At 43.1% G+C, this 18,209-nt stretch overlaps 1 protein-coding gene across 1 annotated transcript; it reads left to right on the top strand.

Annotated features, from left to right (window-relative positions):
- The first annotated feature begins 665 nt into the window (after positions 1–665).
- On the top strand, positions 666–15,635 carry LOC309398823 (complement C1q tumor necrosis factor-related protein 8-like). The gene is made up of 3 exons (XM_081966045.1): positions 666–845; positions 8,788–9,025; positions 13,518–15,635. The coding sequence occupies exons 2-3, from the start codon at positions 8,794–8,796 to the stop codon at positions 14,081–14,083; spliced, it is 798 nt and encodes a 265-aa protein (XP_081822171.1). The 5' UTR covers positions 666–845; positions 8,788–8,793; the 3' UTR covers positions 14,084–15,635.
- Positions 15,636–18,209: the final 2,574 nt, after the last annotated feature.

Below are 18,209 nucleotides of genomic sequence, written 5' to 3'. Positions count from 1 at the left end.
GGACCTTGGAGGTCTTCTAGTCCATCCCCTGCCTAGGCAGGAAACCCTATGCTGTTTCAGACAAATGGTTATCCAACATCTTCTTAAAGACTTCCAGTGTTGGGGCATTCACAACTTCTGGAGGCAACTTCTGTTCCACTGATTAATTGTTCTAACTGTCAGGAAGTTTCTCTTCAGTTCTAAGTTGCTTCTCTCCTTGATTAGTTTCTATCCATTGTTCCTTGTCTGGCCTTTAGGTGTCTTGGAAAATAGCTTGACCCCCTCCTCTCTGTGGCAGCCCCTTAAGTATTGGAAGACTGCTCTCCTGTCTCCCCTCGTCCTTCTCTTCACTAGACTAGCCAGGACCAGTTCCTGCAACTGTTCTTCGTATGTTTTAGCTCCAGTCTCCTAATCATCTTTGTTGCTCTTCTCTTTTGAAGAAAAACTATGGAAGAGTTCCAGCTTGGCCCTCAGAATCAACAACCTTGAGCCACCTTCTGTTTTGGCTGCTGTGAAAACTTCCTGAAGATAGAGGAGAAGGACGGAGCAACAACAAATTGGTCCAGAAAGAGAGAAAGTAAAAGAAAATGCTTTTCTTTGACGTGGCTGTTTTGCAGCCGTTCCTCCTCCTTTTCCCCTCCTCTCTGGCATCTGGACTTCTTTGCAGAAATCTGTGTATTCCTAGACGGAGGAGCTTTCAAGAGCTCTCACTAAATCTCAGGGTGTCCCACTGAGATCATCCCCCACCTCTCTGGGTGCCTGTTGTGGCCCACGGGAAAAAGCTTCCAGGAAGAGAGACTGAAACAAACAAGCGTTGCTCTTGTGGAGCTCCATAAAAAGATCTTCCTGAACATCCATCAAACCAGGTAACGTTTGTCCATTTTTAATGTTGTTTTAAAATTTGTCTTTAGGAGTTGCTCAGGCCTTTTCTCCCGCTTCTGTTTTTCTACTTTATTCTCAGGCTGCTTGAGAATTTCTTTCAAATTCCTCTTGGCTGGGTTTTTTTTTTTAGGCTTGTTTCATTGTGCAGAGATCTACTGCTGGGAATGTCTCTGGTCATGGTTGTCCCCAAAGTGCTTTTTCAAAAGGCAACTGGACTTCCTTGGTTTTTCTTTGAAGACGTTTCGCTTCTTGTTGGAGAAGCTTCTTCCGAAATTTAAATCGCTTAAAAAGCAAATATCATTAGTGGAAACCGAGGAAGCTTCTTGGATAAGAAGCAAAATGTCTTCAAGCAAACACAAAGAAAGTCCTTTTGAAAAAGCGCCTCTGGGACTACAGGTAGCCCTTGACGTACAGCAGTTCATTTAGTGCAGGGGTGTCCAAACTTGGGAACTTTAAGACTTGTGGACTTCAACTCCCAGAATTCCCCAGCCAGCATGGCTGGCTGGGGAATTCTGGGAGTTAAAGTCCACAAGTCTTAAAGTTCCCAAGTTTGGACACCCCTGATTTAGTGACTGTTCAAAGTTACAAATGGTCATGGAAAAAATGACATGACCATTTTTCACAGTTATGACCTTCGCGGCTTCCCCATGGTCACAGGATCAAAATTCAGAGGCTTGGCAGCTGGTTCATATTTATGACTTCAGACCTTGTGGGAGCTTCATCACTGGTGGCTTTCAAGAAGAGACTGGGCCGCCATCTGTCAGAAATGCGGTAGGGTCTGCTTGGGGGCGGGGTTGGACTAGATGACCTACAAGGTCCCTTCCAACTCTGTTAATCTGTATCTGATGGTTCCAGAGTCCCGGGGTCATGCAATCCATTTTGCAGCCTTCGGACAAGCAAGAATCAATAGGGAAGCCAGATTCATTTAACAACCAGCTTACTAACTTAACAAATGTAATAATTTACTTAACAGCTGTGACAAGAAAAGTTGTAAAATGGGACAAAACTCACTGAACAAATAGAATAGAATAGAATTAGAGTAGAGTAGAGTAGAGTAGAGCAGAGCAGAGCAGAACAGAATAGAATAGAATAGAATAGAATAGAATAGAATTCTTTATTGGCCAAGTGTGATTTGACACACAAGGAATTTATCTTTGTGCTCTCAGTGAAATGTTTCACTTAGCTACATAAACTTTGGGTTCAATTGTGGTCATAAGTCAAGGACTATTTGTACTGCTGTTAATATTTCCAGTCACACATTTTTCTATTATTCTGAGTAGCAGAAAAACTTCAGAGTTTGAATTATAATGAACTAACTAAACCAGGGGTGTCCAAACTTGGGAACTTTAAGACTTGTGGACTTCAACACCCAGAATTCTGAGAGTTGAAGTCCACAAGTCTTAAAGTTCCCAAGTTCCCAAGTTTGCACACCCCTGAACTAAACCAACCAACTTGCAAGCAAGCAAGCAAGCAAGCAAGCAAGCAAGCAAGCAAGCAAGCAAGCAAGCAAGCAAGCAAGCAAGCAAGCAAACAAACAAACAAACAAACAAACAAACAAACAACTTCTTCCTATGAAATTGTGGGAAGCTAGGAACTCCATATCATCGGAGAGATGTTTCTCTAATTAATAGCAGGACATCTGCAGGCTTGGCCAGTGAGCAATTCACTTAGAGCCAGTACATCATATTATCCCCCGAGTAATTTCCCCGAAATTCTCTTTTCCTTTGAAAAGAAAAGAAAATAAAGAAAACAAATTGATTGGCTGGCTTAGAAAGAACGCAGAGAAAGATATTTGTGCTTTGTGTTCAATGTTTCTGTTCCATATGTATATAATTTGAAAGGAGAGCACCGAAATAGGAAAGGCAGGAAGACATTGTTCCTTTTAAACATCTGCTTTCAAACAACTGGAATGAATCAAGCCGGAAAAGTCAAGCAGGAGGGAATGTCATGATTAGGAGATCAGGGCTTGCTTGACTTTTAGGCAAAATAAAACATACACTTTGACTTCTGAGGTGGATCAAATTTTCAATGCTCCTATTTTTTTTCAGTAATAACTTTGGATACCGACTGTATCCATCGTAAGTGACTTTTTTAAAAAAGGCCATTGTAAGTTTGAACAGCCATTAAATGACTGGTGGCAAGTTGAAAACTATCTGATTTTTTTGTTTTTTCCCAATGTATCCCTCAGTGTATTCAGAATAACAGAATAACAGAGCTGAAAGGGACCTTGGAAGTTTTGGAATAGAATAGAGCAGGAAGGGACCTTGGAGGTCTTCTAGTCCAGCCCCCTGCTCAAGCAGGAGAACCTATACTACTTCAGATAAGTGACTGTCTAGTCTCTTCTTAAAAACATCCAGTGATGGAGCACCCATGATTTCTGGAGGCAAGCTGTTCCACTGGTTAATTTTCTTCACTGTTAGGGAGTTTCTCCTTAATTCCAGGTTGCTTCTCTCTTTGGTTAGTTTCCAACCATTGTTTCTTGTCCTGCCTTCAGGTGCTTTGGAAAATAGGTTGATTCCCTCTTCTTTGTGGCAGCCCCTCAAATACTGGAATACTGCTATCTTGTCACCCCAATTCTTATTTTCTTTAGAGTAGCCAAGCCCAAATCCTGCAGCCGCTTTTCATATGTTTTAATCTACAGGACTTTGATCATCTTAGTTGCTCTTCTCTGAAGTTTGTCCAACATCTTTTTTTGTAGCGTGGTGACCAAAATTGGTTACAGCATTCCAGATGTGGTCTTACTAGGGTTTTATAAAGCAATAATATAAAAGTCTTCTAGTCCAACCTCCTGCTCAAGCAGGAGACCCTATATCAGGGGGTGTCCAAACTTGGGAACTTTAAGACTTGTGGACTTCAACTCCCAGAATTCCCCAGCCAGCATCTTAAAGTTCCCAAGTTTGGACACCCCAGCCCTATACCATTCCAGATAAGTGGTTATCCAGTCTCTTCTTAAAAACCTCCAGTGATGAAGCATCCACAACTTCTGGTGGCAAGCTGTTCCACTGGATGACTGCTCTCGGTGTTAGGAAGTTTCTCCATAATTCCAGTTTGCTTCTCTCCTTGGTTAATATTCCAAAGGCAGATGGGCTCTTTACTTCTAGAAAGATCACCCGTCCCTAGGTTTTGGCCCTCTGAACTGAATTGCAGACGTACCCCTGTCTATCCCTGGGGTTAGCATGGTGAAGCTGACCCTTTCCCTTTTGCAAGGGCATTGAGAAGGTCACACTTCTAAAAGGCATTTATTATGTTGCCCTGCTCACCTTGAATTGTTTTTTTAAACCCTCCGTTGTTGCCTAGCATGACTTCAATCTAATTGCAGCTGTTAATCAAAAATCCAATATAGTAAACACAATCTAAAATGTTTTCAAACATTCAAGAGAGTTTTCCTCCTAGAAGCAAAATTGCTTTTTGGGGCTGTTTTCTGGCTTGGAGAGAAAAGCCATTTTCAAGGCATTCTCTGTTTTTATTTTTAAATTATCCTTGCCAGCCAGTTTTGTGGTCCTTGATGTTGTCTGTACGGGCTTATTGTGTGCACCATCAACCTTACATGGGCCTTAAAAGATTTGGCTGCCCCAAACTCTTGTTTAAGTCCAAAATCCAGACCATTTGAACCTATAATATGTTTACAGGTGATCCTCAACTTATAACTATTTGTGTAGTGACTATTCAGAGTCACAATGGTATTTTAAAAAATGACTTTCAACTGGTCTGTCCGCACACTTACAACCAATCAGCATCCCCACGGTGTGACCAGAATTGGAAAGTTTGGCAACCGGCAGCGTCCCAGGTCACTGGAGGCTAAAACATATGAAGAATGGTTGCAGGAACTGGGTATGTCTAGTTTAATGCAAAGAAGGACTAGGGGAGACATGATAGCAGTCTTCCAATATCTCAGGGGCTGCCACAAAAAGAGGAAGTCCAGCTATTCTCCAAAGCACCTGAGGGTAGAACAAGAAGCAACGGGTGGAAACTAATCAAGGAAAGAAGCAACTTAGAACTGAAGAGAAAGTTTCTGACCATTAGAACAATTAATCAGTGGAACAACGTGCCTTCAGAAGTTGTGAATGCCCCAACACTGGAAGTTTTTAAATAAGAGATTGGATAATCATGTGTCTGATCTCCTGCCTAAGCAGGGGGTTGGAGTAGAAGACCTCCAAGGTCCCTTCCAAATTATTCTATTCTATTCTATTCTATTCTATTCTATTCTATTCTTTCCATTCCATTCCATTCTATTCTATTCCATTCTATTCCATTCCATTCCACTCTACTTGAATTCTATTCTATTCTATTCTATTCTATTCTATTCTATTCTTTCCATTCCATCCCATCCCATCCTATTCTATTCTTTCCATTCCATTCCATTCCATTCCACTCCTATTCTATTCTATTCTATTCCATTCCACTCTACTAGAATTCTATTCTATTCTATTCTATTCTATTCTATTCTATTCTATTCTATTCTATTCTATTCTATTCTATTCTTTCCATTCCACTCCTATTCCATTCCATTCCATTCTATTCTATTCCATTCCATTCCACTCCTATTCTATTCTATTCTATTCTGTTCTGTTCTGTTCTGTTCTGTTCCGTTCCGTTCGTTCCATTCCATTCCACTCCACTTCTATTCTATTCCAATTCCAATTCCTATTCTATTCTATTCTATTCTATTCTATTCTATTCTATTCTATTCTTTCCATTCCACTCCTATTCCATTCCATTCCATTCTATTCTATTCCATTCCATTCCACTCCTATTCTATTCTATTCTATTCTGTTCTGTTCTGTTCTGTTCCGTTCCGTTCGTTCCATTCCATTCCACTCCACTTCTATTCTATTCTATTCTATTCCAATTCCAATTCCTATTCTATTCTATTCTATTCTATTCTATTCTATTCTATTCTTTCCTTTCCATTCCATTCATTCCAATTTCAATTCCAATTCCAATTCCAATTCCATTCCATTCTACTCTACTCCACCACTCCACTCCATTCTATTCTATTCGTGTTCCTATATGTGATGCGGTATGTCAAAACTCTGGGCACGTATTTATACTTTACCTCGTCTAAGTAGCCAAGTTGAAGGTTTTATTTTGCTTTGCTGAATATTTAAAGGCAATGCCTGATATTGCATGATCACGTCGAAGTCTAAGCATTGTTTTTGCTGAGCATGATTTGGCCCCTTGTTTTCCTTTCCGCAATCCAAGGTTGTGGCTGCACATTCTTGTGCTACTAGAACAAATGTTATTTCATTTCCACACCACTTCAACCTACTTTCCTCTTGGGTGCTGCGATTATAATCAAAACACAGATTGTTCAGAGGTAAAGGGAGAAGCTCCTCTAATGCTTCTCTAATATAACCTGATTCAAATAAGTTCCATTTTTAAATCAACTATATGAAATTGTATTATGGTATGATTTTATATTACATTGCTAAATGGAACCGAGATCTTTGATTCTTTTTGCCATTCTCTTAAAAGGAATTCAGAACAAAACAGAAAAAGGATTTTTGTGGAGGAAAAGTCTCTTTTTCAACAGCTTCCTTTATTCTGCATCAATTTGTTACTTTCTACCAACCTGAAAGGAAAATGGGGAGGGAAAAGAATTAGAGGTTAGAAGGTTTGTTTTAATTCCCAAAGAGAGACATTTTCTAAATTGTCCTAGGAGGAATACAGGTAGTCCTTAACTAACAACCACAATTGAGCCCCAAACTTTTTGTTGCTAAGTGAGACATATGGTAAGTGAGTTTTCCCCCATTTTAAGACCCATTTTGCTGCCGTTGTTAAGTGAATCACTGCAGTTGATAAATTAGTGACCTGGTTGTTGAGTGCAACTGGCTTCCCCATTGACTTCATTTGTAAGAAGGTCACAAAAGGGGATCACATGACCCTGGGACATTGTAACGGTCATAAGTATGAGCCAGTTGTCAGCATCTGATCACATGACCACGGGGATGCTACAATAGTTGGAACTGTGAAAAACGATCTTAAGCCAGCTGGGAAGTCCTAAATGGTGAGAATAGAATAGAAGAATAATGTAATGAAGAATTAGAGAAAAGAAGAGAGAATAGAATATAGAGTAGAATAGAATAGAATATAAGAATAATGTAATGAAGAATTAGAGAATAGAGTAGAGTAGAGTAGAATAGAATAGAAGAATGATGAAATGAAGAACTAGAGAATAGAGAATAGAGTAGAATAGCATAGCATAGAACAGAACAGAACAGAACAGAACAAACAGAGTTGGAAGGGACCTTGGCTTGGAGGCCTTCTAGTCCAACCCCCTGCTCAGGCAGGAAACCCTATGGATAACTGCAATGCCACTTCCTAGCCACTGGGGACACTACTGCTGACATACAACTGAAAAGTCTACAGGTAGTCCTCTTTTAGTGACTATTCAGAGTTACAACGGAACTGAAAAAAGTAACTTAGGACCCTTTTTCACACTTACAAGCATCCCAGCGTGGTTACATGATCAAAATTCAGACACTCGGCAACTGACTCACATTTATGTCCCAGGATTATGTGATCACTTTTTGTAAGTTTCTGATGAGCAAAATAAACAGGGAAGTCAGATTCACTTCACAGTCATATTGCTAATTTAACAACTGCAGTGATTCGCTTAACAAATGCGGCAAGAAAGTTTGTAAAATGGGGCAAAACATAAAATGGGGCAAAACTGAGCCGAGGTGGCGACGTGGTCTAACTGCTACGCCACCTCCGCTCAGTTTTGCCTCACTTGCAGTGCAGCACTGCAGGCTACTTCAGCTGACGGCTTGCTGCAGTTCAGCAGTTCAAATCTCACCGGCTCAAGGATGACTCAGCCTTCCCTCCTTCCGAGGTGGGTAAAATGAGGACCCAGATTGTTGGGGGCAAGAGGCTGGCTCTGTAAACCGCTTAGAGAGGGCTGTAAATGCACTGTGAAGCGGTATATAAATCTAAGTGCTATTGCTCTTCCTTCCTTCCTTCCTTCCTTCCTTCCTTCCTTCCTTCCTTCCTTCCTTCCTTCCTTCCTTCCTTCCCTCCCTCCCTCCCTCCCTCCCTCCCAACCTCCGTCACTTCCCACCCAGTATGCAGTATTGCAAGCTAACTCTGCCCACTGCCAGCAGTTCGATCCTGACCAACAGGCTCAAGGTTGACTCAGCCATCCATCCTTCCGAGATGGGTAAAATGAGGACCCAGATTGTTGGGGGCAAGAGGCTGACTCTGTAAACCGTTTAGAGAGAGCTGTAAAGTACCGTGAAGCAGTATATAAGTCTAAGTGCTATTGCTATTGCTAAAATCTCTCAACTAATGTCTCACTTAGCAACAGAAATTCTGGGGTCAGTTGTGGTCGCTTGTCAAGGCGTACCTGTATCTTTCTCCTACTAGGCTATCAGGTTGGCAGGAAACAGGAGCACACCTATCTTCCCCCCCCCCCCCGACTCTGTGAAATTTTTTAATGGGGCAGATATTTCTAAAAGGGCAGATGTCAGGGTTCCAAATAGCATCCAAAAGTAAATCAGAGTCTAAGGCAAAGTATTGCTCAAAGTTCCAATTTATTAAGAGAGCCATGTTGGCACATCTGGGAAAATCTGAATCTGAAGGCTTCCTGGTTTTCCCTACCCAGTTGAAAGTTCAAGATCCTGCCCCCGCACCCACAAGACCATCCCATGGTCCAATCTCCCACTGCCATGCTGGCAGCTTCTACCCATCCAATTCCGGTCATGTGCAGAGACAAAGGTTGACCTTGGCTTTCTACAAATAATTTTGTTATGGCTAAATATCATCTAACTCTGTACCATCCCCCCTCCCATTTTCCCACAGTAGAAAATGCATAGCAGACTAATAGAAAGTGTGGCAGGCCAAAGATCCAAAAGAAAAGATGGCTGCAGGCCTGACAGCAGCTGACTTTCCTTTTTAAAACCACTTACCCATCTCTCCTTTGGTCAGTTAAAGATGCATCCCACCTTTCTCCTGCTCTTGGTGTGTTTTCTGCATGCCAGCAGTCTTCCGGGTGAAAAGGCACCCCCAAAGAAGAGGGCTGGGAGGCCTCCACCGTGTGTACGATGCTGCGGGCAGGACGAGCAGCCGGCCTCCATCACTGCTTCCCGATTCGCACGGATGACCACCGACTCTCGTTATGTGACCCCTAAGATCCAGCCCACCATCGATATCCACATCTTAAAAGGCAAGCAATCTCTTGTGATATATTCCCCCTGCACCCTCACCCCTGTTTCTGCAAAGCTCTGATCAGGATCTCTTCTTGTGTCACATACACCAGATAGGAAACAGGGTGTCATGCACGACAGTCAAGAAACTCTGATGGTCCACATGTACGTAAGGGTTCATGGCAAGCTCTCTAAAGTGTTGATGGTCCAAGCCAATTGACAATAGATAAGAGTCAAATGGAATCCAAGGATGGCTGGACTTAGATCTCTTGTGGGTGCCAAGGGACTCAAGAGTGATGATGTGTTTGACCCCTCCAGTGGTAGGTTCTTCTCCCTGTTGCTACCGGTAAGCTGTTCACGGGGCTGGGTGTCCTGTTCGTGCATGCACGCCATGCACGCATGTGCACTCCACCGCCGCTGCAACACCAAGCTGCTTATTGGAGGTTGTGCAGGCACTGCATGCTGTGCGCAATTGGCTGGTTGCTTTAAAAACTGGTATATCACATGAGTGGGTGGGTGGGCCAAATGGGCCACCGTACCGGTATGCTATCAGCTGCTCCTGGCTACTACCGGTACAGCTGTACTGGCCGGAACCCACCAATGGACCCCTCCTTCAGGCTCATCATTTACATATAGCCATGCAAGCTACTTCTGCTTTATTGTAAAGCTACATTACAGAATCATGCCAGTCTGAAAGTACAATTATTCCACTGTCACTTTTATGGCTCATTAACTCAGGGACAGCCCTACCCATCATCCAGCTGTTTCTTTTTCTTTTTTTTAAATATTTTTTTTTATTTTTGAATAAATACAGACAGACAAAACACAAAAAAACACCACAAAACCATCTTCCATTACAAATTGTAAAAGTGTGTCAATTGGTTACAAAAAACCTTCGTGCATCCCTTCCACAATCATCACCTACAATTCATACAAAGTTATAGGTTTTAAATCAAATATATTTACATATATTACTATCATCATACCTCAACCTTCATTTGACTATAATTGTTTTTAATGTCCTTTTATATAAAATATTCCAAAATTTTAAGAAAAACCACATAATGGCATTCCGTTAACTGTTTCCATTATCATCCGGTAACATTACATCTTTATGACATGTTCTAAATAAAAAATTGATTATATTTAATAACAAAGTTTCTAGACTTCCTTTCTTAATCACTGTTTACAATTTATATCCAATTCCCTTTTATCAAACCAGTACATATATACACATTATTTTTAACTAAATTTGACTAATTTTTTTATTATAAGCTTTCATACATAACAGAATGTCTAAACTTCCTTTCATAGTCACCATTTGCAATTTATATCAAATTTCCTCTTATCAAACCAATACATATGTATACATTGTTATCATTATCAATTATTTATCTAACTATATCCATTATCACTTCATTTTTACATAATGCTCTAAATTTAATTAAATTTGACTAATTTTTTTATTATAAGCTTTCATATATCAACCAGTAATAGTACAGTCTTATGTCTTTTGCCATTTGTGGGATTAATCTTCTGGTTGTTTCCTTACTAAGATTTGTATTGACTTCTCTTCGCAACTTGTTGCTTGTAGCATATCTTATAAATTCTCGAAACCCTCCATCTGCTTCTTTAATCAGCTTATCTTTGGTTATCAATAGTGCTTCTGACAAAATTTCTCTCCTTAGATCCATCAATTCTTCTCTTTTTTCTTCTTCTATACCTTGAAATCTGGGGTAGAGCTCCTGTCCATCTATCTCCCCTTTCCATATTCCACTCTTTCCATTTCCAACCACGCTCAATTCACTGGTATCAACAATTATCTTGTCTCTTTGTTCATTTTTCCCTTCAGTTTTTAGGACTCTAACCTCCACTTTTTCCATTTGATGAACATTTTCAATTTTTCCATCAACTTTTACTGTTTTACAATCTATGTTTTCCAATCTCTTCTCAATTTTCTCTGTTACTTCTAATAGTTTTTGAATTTCACACATAATCTTTAGCAGTGTTAAGGTTTCTTTTTGATGTTGTGCCATTCTTCCAACTGGTAAACACTGCCACTCTAGCATTCAAAACTTTTCATTAAGTTTGACGCAAGTTCATTTATAATCTTTCAAAACAAGGCTTTGCTTTCACTTCTCTCCAGCTGCCAATGAAGCTCCCAAAGAGCATCTGTATCAACAACCCATGCTCTTCTCCTTATTAATCTCTATAAACAAGCTGAAGAACCTTGAAGTGTAAAGTCAAAATGATCAATGCGAAAAAAGAAAGAGCAATGTTTCTAGGACTCAAGCCTCCAGCTTCCAAGTGGCAGTGTTACTTCCTTTCCCTCTGATATTACAACCCTCTTTGTATTCCTTTTATATCTTCTTTATATTCCAGGCTTAAAAGAAACAAAGTTCTTAAGTGAAGCAAAAAAGAAAAAAAACCCATCCAAACCAGTATTATAAAAATAAAGAAAAAGGTTTTAATCCATAGGTAAAAAAAGAAGTAGTAGAAGAAAAACTAATCCGTTCACTTTAAAAAATAGGAAATATTTGCAAAAATTCCATCCATAAAAGAAAATTTAAAAAAAGATAACACATTGTCCAATGTAGCTTAATTTCGCAGCTAATTTTCTTCTGTTTTCAAATTTAATTTAGCTTTAATTTTTTGGGGTGCAGTCTCTTTTATAACAATAAGATTTCCTCACCAGATGGACACACTTTCTCTTTCCACTTTATTCCCATTCTGGAGCTGTCCCAATTTCAGCAGATTTTGGCTGCGCTTCTGTCGCCGGCAAGAAGAGATTCTCTTGGATCAATCAGGGACTTTGCAGTGGCCCTGAGATCAGCAAGACATACTCTTCCCTGTCACCATCTCTTCGGGACGGTTTAGGTCCAAAAGGACCGTCCAGCAGCAAAGGTATTGACTGCGATCTCAGAGCTCCGAGATCGCACGTCGTGTCGTTGCGACGTCAGCTCCTGTCTCCCATCCAGCTGTTTCTTATCAGAACATTCTCCAAGCAGTAGGGCATTTAGACCACAAGACTATTGTGGCTTGTTGGCTGCCAGCAGAATTACCAGCGGAGTCAGATGAGGAGGAGGGGGAGCCTGGGCTGGCTTTGGAGTCTTTGGAAGGCTCTGATGAGGAAGCAGAAGCAGATGGAGGGCCAGGGCCTTCTGTCTGCCCCCAGGTGGAGAGGCACCTATCTTTGGGGCCTGAGCTGAATGAGGGGGAGGAACAGATAGGACCTATCCCAGATGCATGTATGCACAGAGAGGAGAGCAACGGAAGGCAATAAGCCAGCTCTCAGGGAAAAGAAGTTGTAGATGCTAACCAGTCCTTCTCTGGCTGGGAAATAAATAGGAGGGGTTTGGGAGTGGCCAGTTGTCTGTTTTCCAGTGTACATCAATCAAGTTTCTCGGGACTAATTGCTCTGTATTTGAGGTGCCAACTGAGTCTCCCTACTGTTGTGGCCCACCAGCAGCCAGTGGAGCTGATGGCAGACTCAGACAGTGAGGAAGTTGGGGAGGAACCTGGGCCAGTCCTGGAGTCTGGGGAAGGCTCTGATGAGGGCTCTGTGTTGGAGGCAGAGAGGGGGCCAGGGCCGTATGCCAGTTATCAGCTCCTTCAGAGTCAGATATCAGTTGGGCAGAAGAACAGCTGGAGCCTGTTCCCTGTGTGCGCATGCGCAGAGTTGCCACATGAAGGGAACAGCTAAGGAAAAGGGGTCGACTTGGGAGTAAGGCCACTGGTGGATGGTGAATGGCCCCTCCAATAGGGAATAAAGAGGAGCGAAAGAGGAGTGGAGTTTGCAGGAGACAATTAGTTCAATTCATGAGGGTGAAGATCTGTTCCTGACTTCTGGCCAAGTAATTGCCGCTACAGCTTGGCGTTTGGAAGATATCAGCCTGGCAGCTCTCCAAGCCTGATAAAAGTCTGTAGTTGTGAAATCTGTTTGCCGGGACTTTGATGGAGAGGAATTCCCTTTAATCTAAATAAAAGGGGTTTTATCGGGACGAGGAGTTGGCTTCATGCTCTTGGGAAGCCTTAGTCAAAACACCGACTGGGAAACAACAGGGAGTGAATTTGCCTCAGCCAGTGTGAACAAGGACTTACTGTTTCTGCTTGGCTTAATCATTGAAGGACTTTTTTAAAATCTTGAGTTCTCATGTGAATAATGAACATGTGGACTTTCATTTGTGACTAATTGGTATTGTCTATCCAATGTGGATAAAGACTGTTCATGCCCTGTTTTAAGAAAACAAAAGGGTTTGTTTTACTCGTGAGTAAGTGGTTTCTCATTGCTTGCAAAGGCAAGGTCAGAACAAAGACCTCCAAGGTCCTTTCCAGCCATCTAGCTCTATGACTGGGACTATCTTCTCTATCATGTCCAGCTCTTAAATCAGCCTACCCCCTACTCCCACAGCGCCCTCTTTGGCAGGAAAAGAGAACTGGAAAAAAGGGTGGGCAGGGCAGCGTTTCACACCACCTAAATTTGTGACACTTTATTCCTTCTTGTCTCCCTAGGAGAAAAAGGTGAGATGGGGGAAAGAGGACTTGCAGGGCTCGAAGGCAAATCAGGTGAGCCAGGCCTGCAGGGATCCCATGGCCGGAAAGGAGAAAAGGGTCAGGTAGGCCCCACCGGCCATTCCTGCAAGCAGCATTACGCGGCCTTTTCGATCGGACGCAGCAAACCTCTCCACAGTTTGGATTACTACCAGCGTGTCACTTTTGACACAGAGCTTGTCAACCTCTACAAGCATTTCAACATGTTTACGGGAAGCTTCTTCTGCTACGTCCCTGGGATCTACTTCTTCAGCCTGAATGTCCACACCTGGAACTACAAGGAGACCTACCTGCACATCATGAAGAATGAAGATCAAGTGGCCATCCTCTACTCTCAGCCCAGTGAGAGGAGTATCATGCAGAGCCAAAGTCTCATGCTGGACCTCCTGGAAGGAGACGAGGTCTGGGTACGAATGTTCAAGCGGGAGCGGGAGAACGCGATCTACAGCGAGGAATCAGACATCTATATTATCTTCAATGGCCACCTAATTAAGCCAGCTGTAGAAGGAACTCCAGGCCAAGACTAACGTAGCAGAGGTGGCCTGTCTATTCTTCAAATGGTGCTTTTCCATGGTCTGCAGCAACAGAGCTTCTTGCCTTGCCTAGGGGGGTCTATGGCTACTCACCACAGCCAACTTGCCACAACCCACGCGCCACAGCCAACTCACCATGGCCAACTTGACACGGCCAACTTGACACAGCCAACTTGCCATGGCCAACTCATCACAGCCAACTCACCACAGCCAACTCACCATGGTCAACTCACCATGGCCAACTCACCACGGCCAACTCACCATGGTCAACTCACCACGGCCAACTCACCATGGCCAACTCACCATGGCCAACTCACCATGGCCAACTCACCATGGTCAACTCACCACAGCCAACTCACCATGGCCAACTCACCACGGCCAACTCACCATGGCCAACTCACCATGGCCAACTCACCATGGTCAACTCACCACGGCCAACTCACCACAGCCAACTCACCACGGCCAACTCACCACGGCCAACCCACCACGGTCAACTTCCTGCGGGAAAACTCGTTGCAGGACAAGAGTTACATTAATATCAAAGAAATGGTGGAATAAAACAATTAATAATTAAATTATTAATATATGTTAAAATAATTAAATTGAATTGTTGAATTGTCCTGCAGTGATTTATGATGTGCTGACTTGGCCAGGGTGAGTTGATCTATTCTGTGCCCAGGGCCCCAATGGCGTTAATTTATAAATAGGTGCTACTAGGCTTATGACTTTTTCCAGTGTTATGATGGAGACACAATCCCAGTTCTTTGGGATCCTCTGGGTAGTTCTCACAAAACTAAGACCGGTTAGAAAAGACCTCTTGACCAGAAGACAAATGAGTAAGGTTGATCACCATCCCCACTGCTTGAAGAACTCCATCCATCACTTCTCGGAATACTTGACCATCTTTTGAGGCAGAGGATACGCTTCAAAGAGAAGAGGGGGGAATCCAAAAAGCAAAGATGACATTGTCTGGAGTGTAACCATGTGCCATTTTATTCCCTAAGAATACTTCTTGGCTTCCTGTGGGTGCAGAGACATCCTTGGGAATCAGAATGATGGCAAAGATAGTATGTATGATAAACTTAGTCCTCAATTTATGACCAATCATATACGGATTATTTGAATAGCAGACTTGTTAGAGTTGGAAAGGACCTTGTAGGACATCTAGTCCAACCCCCTGCCCAAGCAGGACACCCTACCTACACCATTTCGGACAGATCCAATCTCTTCTTGAAAGCCTGCAGTGACGAAACTCCTGCAACTTCTGGAGAAAGGCCGTTCCACTGGTTAATTGTTCTCATTGTCAGGAAATTTCTCCTTAGTTCTAGGCTGCTTCTCTCCTTGATTAGTTCCCATCCATCGTTTCTCGTCCTGCCTTCAGGTGCTTTGGAGTATAGAATACAGAATAACTGAATTGGAAGAGACCTTGGAGGTCTTCTAGTCCTAAGATGTGTTCTCTCTTTGTTCATGAACTAGATCTGTAATCAATATTATTGAACAGGGATTATTGAGGTGCTTAAAAATAATAAAGAAGGATATCCTATGAGTAACGTGTTCTTTCTCATTTTTTTCTCTATTTCCTTTTGTGTTTTTAACATTTTTCTTTTCTTTCTGTTAGGCAGTGACGTGCAGTCACAGGAGGCAGGGGAGGCAGAGCCTCACCGCTCTCATCATGAAAAAAAAATGTAAAAGGGAAAAGGAGCCTCCTGCACACGTGGTCCTATTCCCCTGAGTCAACATGAAGGGGACCGCAGCTCGCCGGAGATGCTGCGAACAGACAGGATGTCTGAAGCAACAACCCTTGGGGCAGCCCGAAGACGCGCTCGGTGTTGAAGAAGGGGCCGGACGGAGCTTCGGGCTGCTCTTTTGAGGCACTCGTCTCACCTGCCCAAAAGCCCCTTTTCCTCCCCATGTGGGATTCTCTCTCTGGGAGTCTTTCGATGGGCGTGAGCGCCGGAATGCAAGGCGAGGCGAGGAGCACAGCTGCCCCATGGAGTTCCCAAATGGGGTGGCCGTCCCGTAGCTGGAGCAGAGCGTGAACCCCAAGCAAACCTGGCTCTCCCCCTCCCACCTTTTTATTAGACACCCCCCTCCCCGCTTCCCGCTCCCCCCATACTCCCCTTCCTTCGGCAGAATGGTCTCTGTTGCGAGGTCGAACTCAGTTGCCAAGCTTTGTAAATGTATTTTACTTAGCTTTACATCCAACCAAAGTCAATAAGTGAGGCATTAAGCCATTATTTGAGGCAACAAAGCTGTCCCATTCCCCGTTGACTCAGGGAAGGAGGGGAATGGAACCACGTGTGCAGCGCTAGCCTCAGGCTAGCGCTGAGGAGCCTCCTGCACACGTGGTCCCATTCCCGACCGCGGCTCGCGCTGATGACGTCACCAGCCTCACCAGCCATAAATCTCACCGCACGTCACTGCTGTTAGGTATATTAAAAGAGTGGTGGACCGTCTCTTTTCATCTAAGAATCTCCTTTTGTGATGTCCAACTTTGGGAGAAAAGTGTATTAATAAAGTGATAATTACATCTACACTACAAAGATTATTTGATGATGGATTGAATCAGTGCTGTGGCAAAATTAAATTAGAGGTTAATTTAATTTTGGTCTCCCTTAGAATATAGAATTGCATGGTGAGAAGGAACCTCAGAGGTCTTCTAGTCCAACCCCTGCTCAAGGCAGGAGACTTCAAACCTTCAAACTCATCCCTACTCACAGAACACAGAATTGTAGATTGGAAGGGACCTTGGAGGTCTTCTAGTCTAACCCCCTGATCAAGCAGGAGACCCTATACCAGAGATGGCGAACCTTTTTGGCACTGAGTGCCCAAACCGGAACGCACGTGCATGCATGCGCCGGCCAGCTAGTTTTTGGGTTTCCGGCATGCACATGTGCACTGGCAGCTGGTTTTTGTGTGTGCTGAAGCACCAGAAACTCGAAGACCAGCTGGCTGGCACACACATGCCTGGTTTTTGGCTGTTTTTCTGACCATTTTCAGACTGTTTTTCTGGCCATTTGGGGGGCATTTTCAGGCCAGTTTTTTGGCTGTTTTTGGACTGTTTTCAGGCCATTTTTGGGGTCAAAAATGGCCCGGAAAACAGCCTGTTTTGGGGGCATTTTCCAGGCTGTTTTCAGGCCATTTCCCGGTGCTCTGGCACCCCCGAAAACTATGCACGATAGAAACCAGAAGAGCCGCTGGCGACGGCACGGCTGCCCACAGAGAGGGCTCTGCATGCCAGCTCTGGCACATGTGCCAAAGGTTCGCCATCACAGCCCTATACCATTCCAGAGAAATGGTTGTCCAGGCTCTTCTTAAAACCCCCCAGTGTTGGAGCCCCTACAACTTCTGGAGGCAAGTTGTTCCACTGATTAATTGTTCTCACTGTTAGGAAATCTCTCCTTAGTTCTAGGCTTTGTCTCTCCTTGATTAGTTTCCACCCATTGTTTTTTGCCCTGCCCTCAGGTGCTTTGGAGAATAGCTTGACCCCCTCTTTTTTGGGGCAGCCCCTCAAATATTGGAACACTGCTATTGTATCACCCCTAGTCCTCCTTTTCATTACTTTTTTACTGACACCCGATTTATAGTAATGAAACCACAAAAGGAGGAGACGTTGTGGCTGGAAGTGGAAATGCAGTCCATAAATGGAGAAGAATCCAAAAGAAAACATTGAACTGATGATCTTCAGCCTTTGCCTGAATAAACCCCATGAATGGGACTCTTACACCATCCCCAGTAGCTGCTAAATGGCTCTTACATTTGTCTTCAAAGTGAGCCAGAATTTGTCTTTCTTTCTCTTAAGATCTCCACTTTGTGAGACATCCCAGAACATACTACGGTCTTCTGTGCAATCCCACTATCTTGGACAAATGCTATAATTTCCCTTCTCAATTGTCTTTTCTCGAGGTTAAAACCTACTCATCTCTCTCCTCAGTCACCTCTCGTAAGAATCTTTTGATCCTCCTCCTCCTTTTTGGCAGCTGTTCCACTTTCTCTGAATCTTTCTCCAAAAGGCTACCCAGAATTGGACACCCAGAATTGGTCTGAGTGCAACTCTATGTATTGGAAACGACGTTTCTATCAATGCACCCTAAAACTGCATTTGTGTGTTTAACAGCCT

This window comes from Natrix helvetica (assembly GCF_964273705.1).
Source record: "Natrix helvetica genome assembly, chromosome: 13".
Classification (NCBI taxonomy): domain Eukaryota; kingdom Metazoa; phylum Chordata; class Lepidosauria; order Squamata; family Natricidae; genus Natrix; species Natrix helvetica.
This window is presented reverse-complemented; position numbering and strand designations above follow the sequence as displayed.